This window comes from Lampetra planeri, chromosome 49 (assembly GCF_965212315.1).
Source record: "Lampetra planeri chromosome 49, kcLamPlan1.2.h2, whole genome shotgun sequence".
NCBI lineage: Eukaryota > Metazoa > Chordata > Hyperoartia > Petromyzontiformes > Petromyzontidae > Lampetra > Lampetra planeri.
In genome coordinates this window covers 8,337,613-8,353,288 of record NC_136155.1, presented here as the reverse complement: position 1 = coordinate 8,353,288, position 15,676 = coordinate 8,337,613, and the positions used below count along the sequence as shown (strand labels likewise).

The 15,676-nt window shown below is 51.2% G+C and overlaps 1 protein-coding gene across 1 annotated transcript in view; it reads right to left on the bottom strand.

Annotated features, from left to right (window-relative positions):
- LOC144733952 (LIM domain transcription factor LMO4.1-like) overlaps positions 1–4,947 on the bottom strand; it is a 47,325-nt gene extending 42,378 nt beyond the window's left edge. Inside the window, exons 1-2 of the mRNA XM_078615983.1 lie at positions 4,502–4,947; positions 590–954 (exon numbers count right to left, since the gene is read on the bottom strand). Of these exons, the coding sequence (XP_078472109.1) occupies positions 590–918 (329 nt within the window). The 5' untranslated portion in view covers positions 919–954; positions 4,502–4,947. The remainder of the gene's footprint in view (positions 1–589; positions 955–4,501) is intronic.
- Positions 4,948–15,676: the final 10,729 nt, after the last annotated feature.

Genomic DNA, 15,676 nt, shown 5'->3' with positions numbered 1-15,676 from the left:
TAGTGCACGCGCATCATAGGCAGATCTATCGCGTGACATTCACAAGCCTGGCCCAGGCACATGGGGTCACCGAGCTCCAACATTCTACACCGAGTGGGAGTCACCGAAAATAATCTGACCCCCTCAGCCTTATAAATAAAATACATCTATATTATTTTTTAAGCGACAACGCAGATTTGCAACAGATGTATAAACAATATCTGGCTGAGAGAAGGCTCCGGAAATACGGCGCATGTACACAACTGAGAATCCTGTGAGGCCGATAAACCCAAGCTGGCGTGATGCAAGCTCAATTCCAGAGGTCAGGTCGGTCATTCCCAGCTGTGCTCAGACCCAACTCGTCACGCAGCGCTCCCCCGGCGTGCCCAAGTGAGCGCCGCTTCGCGCTCCGAGCGAGGAGACCGCGCATCCTGCACCCCCCCCCCTTGCCCCCCCCCCCCCCTCTGCTGCCACAGAAGCCGCGTCCGCCACCACGGAGCGCCCAGTGGTCTGCGCATGGCACGCGAACTCGCGCGAGAGACCGCGATCGTGCACGAGCGTGGCACGTGACCACGCGAGAGACCGAGATCGTGCGTGCGCGCCCCCTCACCTGATGTAGTCGTTCCGGCACAGGATCATGCCCTGGCGTGTGTAGCACGAGGAGCCGATGTCGCCCAGCTGCGCCTGGCAGCAGGAGCAGCGCAGGCAGCGCGTGTGCCAGTAGCGCTCCATCGAGTAGAGCAGGAAGCGGTCCGCGATGCGCGCCCCGCAGCCCGCGCACGTCTTGCCGCCCGGCGCAGTGCCGCCCCCCGCGGGCAGGGCCCCCCCTCCCGCCCCTCCTCCTCCTCCAGCGCCCCCCCCAGCTCCTCCCCCCGCGCCAGCCGCTCCCCCGCCGGCGGCGCAAGGCCCACTCTCCTTGCCGCGGGCCGGGTTCACCATGCCGCCCTCCGCGGAGCTGCGGCCACCAGCGGCCGCCTGCGTTGCGCGGGTCAAACGCACACCCACAACACAAACGTGCCAGCAACAAGTCACGATTGTAACTTGCGCACAAATTCGTTTCTTTTGCTGTGATACTTACGGTTTACCGACAGGTTTGTCTGTTACTCAGTGGCTACTATTTGGTAACCGATATTCCAAATCGGGGTACAATTTTTCTTACTTCTTATCAGGCCCTATGGTGCAAGATGCACTCCAACCATTGTTATCTCACACCGTCCGTCTGGCCCCTCTGTCATGCGCTGAGAATAATGCTCATTGCCTGAAACGTCGCCCATGAGGTTGTTCATTTCAAGACAACGGTGTTATTGATATGGAGCGTGTCGATTTATCTTACTGTTGTCTGTGCTTTTGCACCACGGCCAACGCAGCAGCAGCAGCATCATCATCATCACCCAAGAAATGTGTTCAACTTTGCAACAGCTGCACTCTGCCCTGCCAATTTCACGGGGCACAGTCTGCGGCGGACAATAAATAAAAACCGGCATGGGCATCTCTGTATTTGTATATATTTTAAAATCATTCAAACATTTCGCCCTGGAAAATCCATCCCGTGAGAACGGAGCATCCTCATCGCAAGGGGTTGCCCAGGGCATCTGCTTCCACGCACATGAGCGAGCTGAGCGCGAGCTGAGCGCGAGGGGTCTCGCTCCACCTAACGAGCACCTGGCCATGGCGCGCTTACAAACCGCGTGGATCCCCCCCCCCCCCCCCCAAAAAAAGCCGGGGCCGCGTACGGCAGCTCGAGAGAGACGAGTCACAGATGAGACGTGGCACAGTCGCCACGTTCGACATTCGAAAATAGGGCCAACACCGCACCCAACACACTCGCCAGTCCTGTTAACATACTCCATTTAAGAAATCCTATACACTCTATTGAGATCCTCTTAACATATTTATGAACTCATATATACTCAGATGTATGTAGAACTTCTTTCACGCCGTACATAGCCAACCGTGCTAAATAGTGTGGGGGAAGGGGAACAAACTAAACACACATATACTCCATTGATGAACTCATATATACATACACCCCATTGAGATCCTGTTAACATATACTCCGTTAATGAACTCGGCTGAGAATCCTACTACCCTCCTGGGACACGCGTGCGACCCGTGCCGGCGATGCCGTGCCGGCTGTCTCACACGCGGAGCTCTTTCACTTCCAGCAACTGGATCTCACGAGCGGTGAGAGCAGCGAGCGGTGCAGTGTGCGAGTGTGGTGAAGCGCACGGCGCTATGGAGCTGGCGATCCGAGTTGGATTCCGGGCCACGGCTGATGTTCGTTGGCGAGTGAAGCCTGAACCCAGGTCCTGGGTCCGTGTCCTTCATTCACCAGACCGCTCTGTCCAGCGCGGTGAAGTATGGTCAAACCACTCCCGTGACCAACATTTTTGGATGTTTGTCTCCAATTACGAAGGGACGGCCGCTCCTGCCTCCACCTGGGCGAACTCACATTCCGTCCTTCCATTCACGGCCCGCGTCCGCACACATCACCGATACACGCGCGATGGTTTTGCGTCAAAATTTTCCTCTTCCGTTAACAATTTGATAGTCACAGATGCACGCCGTGCACGCGACGTGCGTGGAACCCGTCAGAACGCTGCGCGACGAACCCGGTGACCCCACGGTTCCATTCCCAGCCGCGGCTACCGCCAGTGGCAAGCGACATCGGAACTGGACCCTTTGCCGCAGACCCTCCTTCACCGACCCACACCGACCAGCGTGGTGAAGCATGGTCCAGGGCTTCACGCAAGGCAAGTGGACTGCCCACGGCGCTGCGGGGAGTTATGTTGGGGGAGGCCCCCCCACGTGCCGCCCGAGTGCAGCAGCAGCTATAAACTACGAAACTATTTTTTTTTACCAGGTAAGAAGGCCCCACTGAGCCAGGTAGCTCTTTTTCAGCAGCGACCTGGCCACAAATGATCGCTCAACGAAGTGGCTTATCGTCGTGCGCAAATGTATAGCAGCAAAATACTCTAAACGCGTGATGGCGAGTCTAAATGTGGAGGGGGAAACAACGGAGAACCCAGAAAAACACCCACGCGACCACAGGGAGAGAAAGACCATGCAAACTCCAAATATACAGCGGGCATCAGGGTTCGGGGCCTCCTGTATACCAGGCGAGGGAGTTCATATCTCCTGCCGCAGAGCCCGCACCCTCTTACAGACAGCAGCTCGCAGGCCGTAGGTGACGCCCGGGGTCTCATTGGGGGGCTGCGTTTTGTGGGGGGGGCAGGGTAAACGTGCCAACGCTGGAATGTGCTTGGAACAGTTGGACCAACATTGAACCAACGTTGGTCCAACGTCCGTCCCATGTCCACTGGGATCTACGGAGCGAGTCAACGCGAGTCCCGTCAGCTAACGTCACGACTCCTTCTGGGAGACGGAACGCGAGAGTCTGCCCGACTGGCTGGTATGGAGCGATCGTCCCTTCCAAATCGGCCACGAACATTGCCAGGCACCGTGCTGCCGCCCTCCGCCAATCCACTGCTGGACGAAGGCCTCTCCAAAACAACGTCGGGTCGCGCGAGCGGTTTGACCATACTTCACCGCGCCGGGCAGAGCGACGTGGTGAACTGAAGGCGCCGCGTAGCCCAGGGACTGGGTTCAGGTTTCACTCGCCGACGAGTGAAACGGCCAGGTCGAAAGCGCAGTCGCTCACCGGCTTCCCGTAATCCGCGTTTATCCGCGCGTCGCACCGCCAGGAATAGCAAAACAGCAAAAGCGCTCAATTTGCGACCCGCGCTCCCATTAAACCGCTCCGGACAATTTGCGTGCAGGCACGGGGGAGAGGGGGGTGGGAGGGGAGATGGAGGGGTGGAGGGAGGGGAGGGGATGCAAAGCCTCCTTCTCGGGCTCCCAATTACCCGGGCGCAACGCCAAAGCCAGCGGGGCCAGACGACAGCTGAGGCTGAGCGCGCTTTGAAAAGTGCCATTAGAGGCGTCCTCCACCCCCCCCCCATTAGCAGAGCCTGCAGATAACGACATGGTCGGGGGGGGGGTCCTGAAAAGGCGAGCACTTGTCCGGCTTGTTAAGTTAATAAAGAATCAAGGGAACGCGGCTGCCTGGGTAAGGCTCCCCCCTGCCTCGCTCTCCCCTCCCTCGCCCTCGTCCCCTGGGGTGGGCGAGCCGAGAGTAACTCATCAAGTTTCAGGTCGGAGCGCGCCGCGCCGCGTAATTGCCTGGATTGTGTTGCAGATGCTCGGATTAAAAATGCTGAAATGGAAAAGAGCCCCCGGGGGAAGAGAGCGGCTTCGGGACACGGGGAAATGTATTTACTGATCCTCCTATTACATTACCCCGGCGAGAAATTAAATGGGATTGCTGCGGAGTCTTATCGCAGAGCCGCCTCGACCGAGAAGGCACTTTCCATTACCATTAGTGCGCATCGCCCCGCCCGCTCCCTCTCCCCGCCTTCCCCCCCTTACAAAGCTCCTTTCCATTAACGTCTAAAAGCTGAGCTCATTGGAAACCGAGCTGGAGGTCCGCCAGAGCCGGCTGGAGTGGCGCATCTTAACTTACCCGATTGATAAGGAAACACGAGACCGTGGCCTTTTATTCCGGCGGAGATCGCTGCGGGGCTCCCTCCCCTCGCCTCCTCCTCCTCCTCGCCCGCGGCGGCTCCCGCTGCCGCACGCGAGTCGCGCTCTGTGAGCCGCACGCCACCACCACCACCGCTCGTGCTCTCGGCGCGGCTCCTACATCACCGCCACCACCGCCACAGCCGCCACCGCTGCTCGGTTCGCCACCGCGGGCCGCTGCGCACGGGTGCGAGGCGGCGCCCTCTCTCTCTCTTCTCTCTCTCTCTCCCTGTCGGGCTGTCGCGGCACTTTGATCGCGGCTGTCGGAGCTAATCGGATGGCGATGGGAGCGCGCGGGTTACCGGGGCGATAGCGGCGGGGGAAGGCACCGAGGCGCGCGCAGAGCGCAGAGCGCTCCCCAACAACGCCGCCGCCGCCGACTCGAGCGCTGTGCCGGAGCACGGCCACGCAGGCGCGCCCGGCCCTTTATAAGCGCCCCGCCTCCATGCAGGGGACCCGCCTTCTTACGGGGGGTGGGGGTGGGTGGGGGTGTGGTGGGGTTGGGTGGGGTGTGGTGGTGGGGGTGGGTGGTGGTGCGTCTCTATATGGTGGAAGGGGGGGGGGCCGCTGCGCCCTGCGCCCCCCCAGCTCCCAGCCCGCTCCGCGAGGAGTGCCGCGTGGCGTTGCGCCCCCTGCAGGCCCCTCTCGGGACACCGCGCCCCGTGCCGTGGGGTAGGGGGCCCGGGTCTGGACGCCGCCCCCCCCCCCACCAGGTCGGGGGAATCGTCGAGGAGGAACTACAGCGGTCAACCCAGACGGTTCATCCCGGATTCTTCGTGTGCAGGGAAATTGAGCTTTCAGGTTCCAATTCGGGCAAAAAAACCCCGTCTATTTGTGTTTCTCGCTTGTGATGGGACTTCGTAGGATGAACGTTGAGATTTATAAGGGCACGGGGTGACCAATACGGTGTGAATTGGTCTGAAATAAGGTAGGGCAGTGAGTAGGGGTTGGCAGGTATGAGGAACAAACGTGTCCGTTCCACGCGTCTCCCACCAAGCTCAAGGCACCGACTACAGAGCTCAGACTCAACACATCCGCCAAATAACAGCGCGCCATTCAATGTAAAACATGGTCGGCGACGTTTCTGGCAACGGCCCTCCATCTTCCCAGCGCCAAACGGCTCTGCGAACTGTTGGCGGTTTGTTCCGCGTTTTGCTTGAGACGCTGTCCGACGTTTCGCTCCACATGTTGGGAGCTTCTTGAGGAGCTGAACTGAGAATCTCACATTATCCGCGGACAAGACGGCATCCACCGGGTGCTGATCCCTGACGCCCAACGCGGGCATGGCTCGTGCGCTTAGCGCCACACAGATCGTGATGATGATGATGACTGCGATACTGCTTCTGCAGAGGAGTCTGGACATTGTATGGCAGGATAATATAAAAGCAGTGGTTCTTAACCTTTACCCCCTTTGGTTCTGAATCGTTACAAAATGTGCGATGTTAATAAATACAAAGGTTTGATGAACCAAATTAGTTATGATTTACGTGTTCGTGCTTAATTTGTGTTTCGATGATTTACCTTCTAAAAAAATCTGGCCACGTCTCGCACCCCCAGAGAGGGCATCTCGCACCCCCAGCAGAGGAACGTGCACCCCAGGTGAAGAAAACCCCGCTGCTGTATCGGATATAAGTTAGATTAAGACAGTAAAAGACCACAACCCCATGGTGGATGCAACGAGGAAGCGATTATTGTGATGAGTGGGAGTCGCGTGCAGGATGGACGAGGTCAGCATACCGAGACATTGCAGTGACGCCCAGGGAAGAGACGGGAGGAAAGCGTCACTACGACACAGAGTCCGGGTGTAGACCGTGCAGCAGCTGTCATATCTGGCACGAGCCAGGGCGAGGCATTGGCCGTGATGCCCTCTTGACCTTGTCTGCAGAGTCATTGCTTTGAGTGTAAACGCACACTAACCGAACCGTGAGATGGCTTGGCATATGTTTTTTTTGGAACGCGCTACAGTGACCAGGTCCCACATGCTCGTTCTGTAAACAGCCCACTACGACCAACGAAACGCGGTCGCCGCATTTGAAGTCAAATGGGATTTCACTGCGGGGATCGATATCGCATTACACCGATCACATTGGGGTGTGCACAAGGGGTTGACGAGTCGAGCATTCATCAGTTAATTTGTTGTCGCCGTTCAATCAGTGACAACACCAAATCCGTCCGCTGGCACGTGCTGCGTTGCCAGTCGTATTTGTCCTGACATCCGCACCACCGATCGTCCAGGTTCCGTATTCTTGTTAATAATACAATACTGCGAGGTTCCCGGTTGGCATCGTACATCGATAAAGGGCACTGCACACACGCATGTGGGTCTACATGCACCCTATTTGGTTATTTTAAACAAAAAAGCAAATGCAGCTATGGGTGGCAGAGGTAAATGTATAATGAAGACATGTAACAAGAAACCAAGCAACGTACCATAATCATCAGCAGCCATTGTAGATCGACTACTTCGTGAAGACCCTGCTCGCTGATTCGTGTGCTTCTCTGTTCCCCAGTGGCATTAGAAACGCGCATCTCCCCATTCTTCGTTATACCACGTGATGGACGGGCACACGATTTGAAAAGTGTGGTGCGGAAACAGACTGTAGGCGTGGTGCGAAGATGATAAACAAATCGCTTCACTGCAACGGGGTTCTTCTCCTTCCCCCGCACCTCCGATTGGCACGGGTAGCTAGGTACGGTGCAAAAGAAGTTCTACATACGTACTACGTGCTGTCTGTCTGGCGATCCTGGAGCAGCTCATAGCGGGAAGGTTGTCAGTCTAAGCCCGTGTCGGAGAGGCTTTCCGCGACACATGGCGGTAGTTTATTGTGAATTATTATGAGTATTATTGTTGTAACATATCTTCACTTGCTGCTTCTCTGTAATTTCTTACTGTATGTTGAACTTCTTTCGCACAGCACGTAGCCGGCCGTCCTCATCAGAGATGCGGGGGAAGGAAACCCACAAACTAAACACAAAAAGCAGTTATAAAGAAATGCGTTTTCAACTTCGATTATTTAGCTCGAGTGGCTTCCTAATGCCGGAAGAGCGTTCCAGACGGCCGCGGAAGCGCATATGAAAGCGCGCGATGGTGAGCCAAAAGCCGCTGCTGCTGTGAGGATGACCGGAACAAGACAGGTTTTCGGAAGGGTGCTTGGTCACAGGTGACGTGTGCTTTAACTGCCCTAGGTAGGGTCGTGGTGACGAGGGCGGGATCTGTCCCGGTACATAATGTCCCTGCTCATGCCCATTCTGCGAACCCATGCAACGACGACAATGCGCTGTGGGCGAGTTGTAATTGGTTTGGCAAACGTAAACAAGCAAACGCTTCACTCATTCATCTTACCTTTCCCAGTCGAGTAGAAGCTACTGGACAAATTGTACCGTTTTGAACGTCGCTTTGAGAGTACCGTAATTGCAGGCTGGGGTCTTCCTGTGGGCAATTACAGGTACTCCGGAATGTCCACCCTGCGTGATGGACACAAATCGCACTTCTCTGTTATTCTTTGGTTCTTTCGGTTAAGTCACGTTTAAAGATAAAATAATGAATTAAAATAATAGCGACGTTTCGATTGCAACACAAGCAATCATCATCAGGCATAAGAGAAATAGCAACAAAAATCTAACTAGAAAACTATAGACAGACATACAAGCAGACAGACATCACAAGGACACACAGAGAGAGGACACATATCGGCACAGAGAGAGGGGTCGTTTCTCTGACGGTCCCTTAAATATAGGGAGGGGGGGCGGGGACGGAGAGAGGGAGGGGGCAGAGAAAATTAGCATATCAATGAGTGGACGGCAACGTGTTGCTGCTGCGCAAGTAAGATGACGACGTGGCACGGCACGCAAGCTTGAAAATTAGGAGAAAGACACACTAAAATTAAATAACCTCGCAAAATATCGAAATGTGATGTAATGCAACACAGAGAGTCGGTCAACACACAATTAACGCATAGCCTGGTTGATTACGTATTTCAAAGATTGTTAAGTTAGAATTTAAGTGTGAAAATTCCAAAGAGAGGACACAGGCAGAGAGAACAAATAGCCAGAGAGAGAAAAAAGATAAGCTTAAAACTTCCCCGTAGAAGTGGTTCAATCTTAATTTTTGGAGCTTTCGTGACTGCAGGAATTATTCATTGGTTCTTTCGGTTAAGTCACGTCTAAAGATAAAATAATGAATTAAAATAATAGCGACGTTTCGATTGCAACACAAGCAATCATCATCAGGCATAAGAGAAATAGCAACAAAAATCTAACTAGAAAACTATAGACAGACATACAAGCAGACAGACATCACAAGGACACACAGAGAGAGGACACATATCGGCACAGAGAGAGGGGTCGTTTCTGTGACGGTCCCTTAAATATAGGGAGGGGGGGGGGCGGGGACGGAGAGAGGGAGGGGGCAGAGAAAATTAACATATCAATGAGTGGACGGCAACGTGTTGCTGCTGCGCAAGTAAGATGACGACGTGGCACGGCACGCAAGCTTGAAAATTAGGAGAAAGACACACTCAAATTAAATAACCTCGCAAAATATCGAAATGTGATGTAATGCAACACAGAGAGTCGGTCAACACACAATTAACGCATAGCCTGGTTGATTACGTATTTCAAAGATTGCTAAGTTAGAATTTAAGTGTGAAAATTCCAAAGAGAGGACACAGGCAGAGAGAACAAATAGCCAGAGAGAGAAAAAAGATAAGCTTAAAACTTCCCCGTAGAAGTGGTTCAATCTTAATTTTTTAGTCTCTCTGTGTGTCCTTGTGATGTCTGTCTGCTTGTATGTCTGTCTATAGTTTTCTAGTTAGATTTGTGTTGCTATTTCTCTTATGCCTGATGATGATTGCTTGTGTTGCAATCGAAACGTCGCTATTATTTTAATTCATTATTTTATCTTTAGACGTGACTTAACCGAAAGAACCAAAGAATAATTCCTGCAGTCACAAAAGCTCCAAAAATTAAGATTGAACCACTTCTACGGGGAAGTTTTAAGCTTATCTTTTTTCTCTCTCTGGCTATTTGTTCTCTCTGCCTGTGTCCTCTCTTTGGAATTTTCACACTTAAATTCTAACTTAGCAATCTTTGAAATACGTAATCAACCAGGCTATGCGTTAATTGTGTGTTGACCGACTCTCTGTGTTGCATTACATCACATTTCGATATTTTGCGAGGTTATTTAATTTGAGTGTGTCTTTCTCCTAATTTTCAAGCTTGCGTGCCGTGCCACGTCGTCATCTTACTTGCGCAGCAGCAACACGTTGCCGTCCACTCATTGATATGCTAATTTTCTCTGCCCCCTCCCTCTCTCCGTCCCCGCCCCCACCTCCCTATATTTAAGGGACCGTCACAGAAACGACCCCTCTCTCTGTGCCGATATGTGTCCTCTCTCTGTGTGTCCTTGTGATGTCTGTCTGCTTGTATGTCTGTCTATAGTTTTCTAGTTAGATTTTTGTTGCTATTTCTCTTATGCCTGATGATGATTGCTTGTGTTGCAATCGAAACGTCGCTATTATTTTAATTCATTATTTTATCTTTAGACGTGACTTAACCGAAAGAACCAAAGAATAATTCCTGCAGTCACGAAAGCTCCAAAAATTAAGATTGAACCACTTCTACGGGGAAGTTTTAAGCTTATTTTTTTTCTCTCTCTGGCTATTTGTTCTCTCTGCCTGTGTCCTCTCTTTGGAATTTTTACACTTAAATTCTAACTTAGCAATCTTTGAAATACGTAATCAACCAGGCTATGCGTTAATTGTGTGTTGACCGACTCTATGTGTTGCATTACATCACATTTCGATATTTTGCGAGGTTATTTAATTTTAGTGTGTCTTTCTCCTAATTTTCAAGCTTGCGTGCCGTGCCACGTCGTCATCTTACTTGCGCAGCAGCAACACGTTGCCGTCCACTCATTGATATGCTAATTTTCTCTGCCCCCTCCCTCTCTCCGTCCCCGCCCCCCCTCCCTATATTTAAGGGACCGTCACAGAAACGACCCCTCTCTCTGTGCCGATATGTGTCCTCTCTCTGTGTGTCCTTGTGATTTTAACACGTAGGCTTTCGCGACCAATATTGTTCATAATCAACGATTTTTGGGTTTAGATCGCGTTACTTATAAATGTGTCGTAACCCTCCACCACCCGACACGGCCAATCAGTAAAAAAAAAGTGTCACGTTGACAAAAGACAAATAGTTCACTGCTTTAGCCCACCGGTGTGTTGAAGCGTGAAACCACAACATTTACAATTTGAGTACGACGTTTCGCTGGTAATTGCATCCAGCATCATCGGGCAATTCGCCAGAGCCTCACCATTCTGGCGAATTGCCCGATGATGCTGGATGCAATTACCAGCGAAACGTCGTACTCAAATTGTAAATGTTGTGGTTTCACGCTTCAACACATCGGTGGGCTAAAGCAGTGAACTATTTGTCTTTTGTCAACGTGACACTTTTTTTTTTGTCCTTGTGATGTCTGTCTGCTTGTATGTCTGTCTATAGTTTTCTAGTTAGATTTTTGTTGCTATTTCTCTTATGCCTGATGATGATTGCTTGTGTTGCAATCGAAACGTCGCTATTATTTTAATTCATTATTTTATATTTAGACGTGACTTAACCGAAAGAACCAAAGAATAATTCCTGCAGTCACGAAAGCTCCAAAAATTAAGATTGAACCACTTCTACGGGGAAGTTTTAAGCTTATCTTTTTTCTCTCTCTGGCTATTTGTTCTCTCTGCCTGTGTCCTCTCTTTGGAATTTTCACACTTAAATTCTAACTTAGCAATCTTTGAAATACGTAATCAACCAGGCTATGCGTTAATTGTGTGTTGACCGACTCTCTGTGTTGCATTACATCACATTTCGATATTTTGCGAGGTTATTTAATTTGAGTGTGTCTTTCTCCTAATTTTCAAGCTTGCGTGCCGTGCCACGTCGTCATCTTACTTGCGCAGCAGCAACACGTTGCCGTCCACTCATTGATATGCTAATTTTCTCTGCCCCCTCCCTCTCTCCGTCCCCGCCCCCCCCTCCCTATATTTAAGGGACCGTCACAGAAACGACCCCTCTCTCTGTGCCGATATGTGTCCTCTCTCTGTGTGTCCTTGTGATGTCTGTCTGCTTGTATGTCTGTCTATAGTTTTCTAGTTAGATTTTTGTTGCTATTTCTCTTATGCCTGATGATGATTGCTTGTGTTGCAATCGAAACGTCGCTATTATTTTAATTCATTATTTTATCTTTAGACGTGACTTAACCGAAAGAACCAATGAATAATTCCTGCAGTCACGAAAGCTCCAAAAATTAAGATCGCACTTCTCTGATTTTACACGGATAAACCACACATTGTGTGCATGTTGAAATTCTCTCGCACCTTACGTAGCCAACCGTGCCAATCGGACATTTAAGTGTGCCGAGTGGCGCATGGGCCCGCAGCTCCCATGGCCCGAGAGCTGCCTGCGACTCTTTAATCAACCACATGAGGCTACATCGACGGAGCACAGCGTAGCACGTGCTATCACAGCAGCATGGAATAGTGAATGTTTCCCGTGCTGTGCCGAAAACTGTCAATATATAACCGCTCATACCGATTCTATGTCACTACACGTGGCTCACGGGAACTTGTTTTGGCTCTTGGTCTGTTACAGATTGGCCACCCGTGCACGTAAGGAACACGCGATCTTGCTCAAGGCATCTCTCACGAGCAGCGCCTGCTCGTGGCGCTGCGCTCTTCCCACCCGGGACTCGCTCGCGCCGCCCCATGACACGGAACGGACTCCACCCGCGGGAGCTCTGCGGAAGATTGGCGCTGGGTACAGCGGCCGCATTTGCAAACGTGATTTGTAACTTTGATCCTTGCCTGTGTATCGATATGTCAACGTTAATGTACCATTGTATGGAGGGACTGCTCAATAAAATGGTGTGGTCGGGGACTGTTTTGTTGTCGTTTTTGCTGCCTTGCAGAAGCTTGGTAAATGTAACTTTATATATATAAATAAAATAGTCACTCGCTTACCTTTAACTCTATTTTGACGTCATTTCGTTTTGTACAGTACTGTTTGTTGTTGTAACTTGCTGGACATCTGTAACAAAGAGCTTAATAGCTCATCGGATTCCTCCTGCAGTCGAAATAAAGATTCTGATCCGGATTTTTTCTCCTCTTCCACGTTGACCAGGCGGCTGGAAAGAGGGTGGCAGTATTCCCACACTTGTACACATCCCACTATTGTCGCCATTGACGACGCGGTTGGGTGTGCAGAGGCGGCAGGGGAGCGATTCCGGGAGCGTTCCCATTGTTCTGACTGCCGCACCGGGAGATCGAACCGGCAACCTTTGAGTTGTAAGTCCAGTCGGCTTACCATTACACGCAGGGATTGGCAGCTATCCCGTTCGATATATGTTTAATGATGATTGTTGTTCCCCTTACATGCGATGTATTCCTTTATTCAGTTCCGAACAAAACGAACGGCACGGATGTCCTTGGTTAACGTTGGCCGTGACTGCATTCTGTAAATAAATATCAAGGCGATTACCAAGTCAATAGATGCGCCGTGCAGCGTGCGGCACGGGGAACTGGGCGACCTGGTGACCTGGTGGTGACCTGGGGGCGACCTGGTGGTGACCTGGGGGTGACCAGGGGGTGACCTGGTGGTGACCTGGTGACCTGGGGTGACCTGGGGGTGACCTGGAGGTGACCTGGTGATGACCTGGTGACCTGCGGGTGACCTGGCACATTAACTGGCGTCTGTGCACATGTCGTGTTACGCGAGTGAATTAGCGCGGCACGGTAATTGCTTTGGCGATGATGGAATCATGTTTGGGAAGTCGGTGACGTCTGGGCCATGGTTTATTCAGTACCTAGATCAGGTGTGGCCAGACCAGGTGAAGTTAACACGCACAATCCTGGACTCTGTTAAAAAATAGCGGCCTCAATTATTACATTTTGAACCGACAACTCTACACCTTCAAACCCAATTCATTACACATTGGCAATACAATACATGGACAATGCCTCCTTTAAATACATGTCTCCAGATAAACAAAAACAAATGTTAAGCACATCCCATCAGCCACACGTCCTTCCTTCTGGGAGTGCATCATTTCAGCAGCATCAGTTGAACCAATACAAGAAAAAAACACCCTGGACCGGTTTTGACAGTCAGTGTCTCATCAGCAGAACCTATGCCTGTGAACTGCAAGATGTTTTTCAGAAAGGACCCTATTCTCTGTTAGATATGGCAGGCTTCACGCGGCGAGATGTCAACTACCTCGCATAACATACAGGAGGTCGTGGGTTCGATCCCGACGCCTGTATAATTGGAGTTTGCGTGTTATCCCCGTGGTCACTTGGATTTTTCTCCGAGTCCTCCGGTTTTTCACTCCACATTTAGAATCAACATGTGCTTAGAGCATTTATCTGCTAGAAATACCGAAGTGATACGACGCTTCGTTGAGCTATCATTTGTTCCCAGGTCGCTTCTGAAAAAGAGCTACACAGCTCAGTGGGCCTTACCTGGTAAGATGAAAAAAACATTTTAAAGTGACAAATGATAACACGAATACCGCCATCAACCCGGCAACCGAACATTGATCAACGAGATTAACACTTACGCTATCTCGACCAATATTATCCATTAAAAAAAGTTGGTTAGATCGCGTAAATATAAATGTGTCGTTGAACCCGTCACCACCCGGCACAGCCAATTCATAAGTTTGTCACTGGGGTGTTGGAGAGTAAATTGTAAATTATGTTGGTTGACTCTCCAACACACAGGCGTGCTGAAGTTAACGTGACAACCCTTACTAATTGGCTGTGTCGGGTGGTGGCGGGTTCAACGACACATTGATATTTACGTGATCCAACCCGTTTATAATGGACTGATCAAAGATTTCTCAGTTTTTTTTCCAGAGCAGCAACGCCTCAAGTCACTGGAACCCTCGATTCAGACCGCAACGCCAAGCCAATATGCAGCCTCACGGCTATTTGAAAATAAACAAAGGTCTCCGATTGGTAGAAAGAGGCCTCCACGGTGATTGGTCGGGAGGCAGACTTTTAAAGGGATTGGAGGAATAAGGTTTGAACGAGATCGATCGGAAAACAGAGAGTATCCGTGAGAGGGGAAGGACAGGGTTTGGCTAAGTGAAAAACAAGTACAAGAAGGTTCCAGAAAGGTGGCCCGAGGAATATATAAAACGGGGAGAGCACACGGAGTGGAGACAACCACGAAGCCTAGGGCCCTTTATTGTGGCTGTGTCTAAATAGAAAGCGTATCTGACTACATCGTCGTCAGAGTCGTTACGTGCGTGTCGGTGCCATCACCTCAAGTTGCTCCACCGCGTGGTGCGCTGCTGGCGCGTGGCAAGAGCAGCCCCCAGTGGCCGCTGTAGCTCACAGCAGCAGGCGCATCCCCAGTAGCCCACTCGACAGGCGCAACGCCACCACGCGGCGTGGTCTGTTCACGTGACCACCCTTGTTCATTGGCTGTGTCGGGTGGTGGCGGGTTTAACGACACGGGGCAGACCCAGGTGCCATGGGTCGACTGATTGAGATGACTGGCCCAATGCACCACCTGTGCCCCCTACTGCACACACACACACCTACACACACAACCCTACACACAACAACAACCACCATTCGCCACTAAGTGGCGGTGACGTCACCACGACGCTTGTGCCAGGCTATGTGCACCTTGAGGCCACGTGAAGTGTCGAACGCCCGCTGGCAGGAGGTCACGGGGCCACCACCGGTGACGATTATTTTAACCGGTCCTGGGCCTCCCCTAGGTCGACTCAGCCTCAAACGAGTATCTGCTGTGGTGTGTGAACATCGCCACTGGGGAGACAAAGGCGGTCGGGCGTGGTGAATCCAAGTCTCGGGCGAAGCCGGGTAGTACAGCTAGTCATATATATATTGGTGGGGGGGGAACACACATCCTCCCCAATATTCAAATATGCTCAAAATGTCCCCCCAATATTTTGGTATAAAAAAACAATTGCTATGCTATGTAAATAAAAACAAAATTTGCTAAACCTTGGCAACAATATCTGGACTTGTCTTCATATAAATCAATGCATAGATTTCTGTTTATATGATTGTGGTTATGGTTGTACTTTATTAAT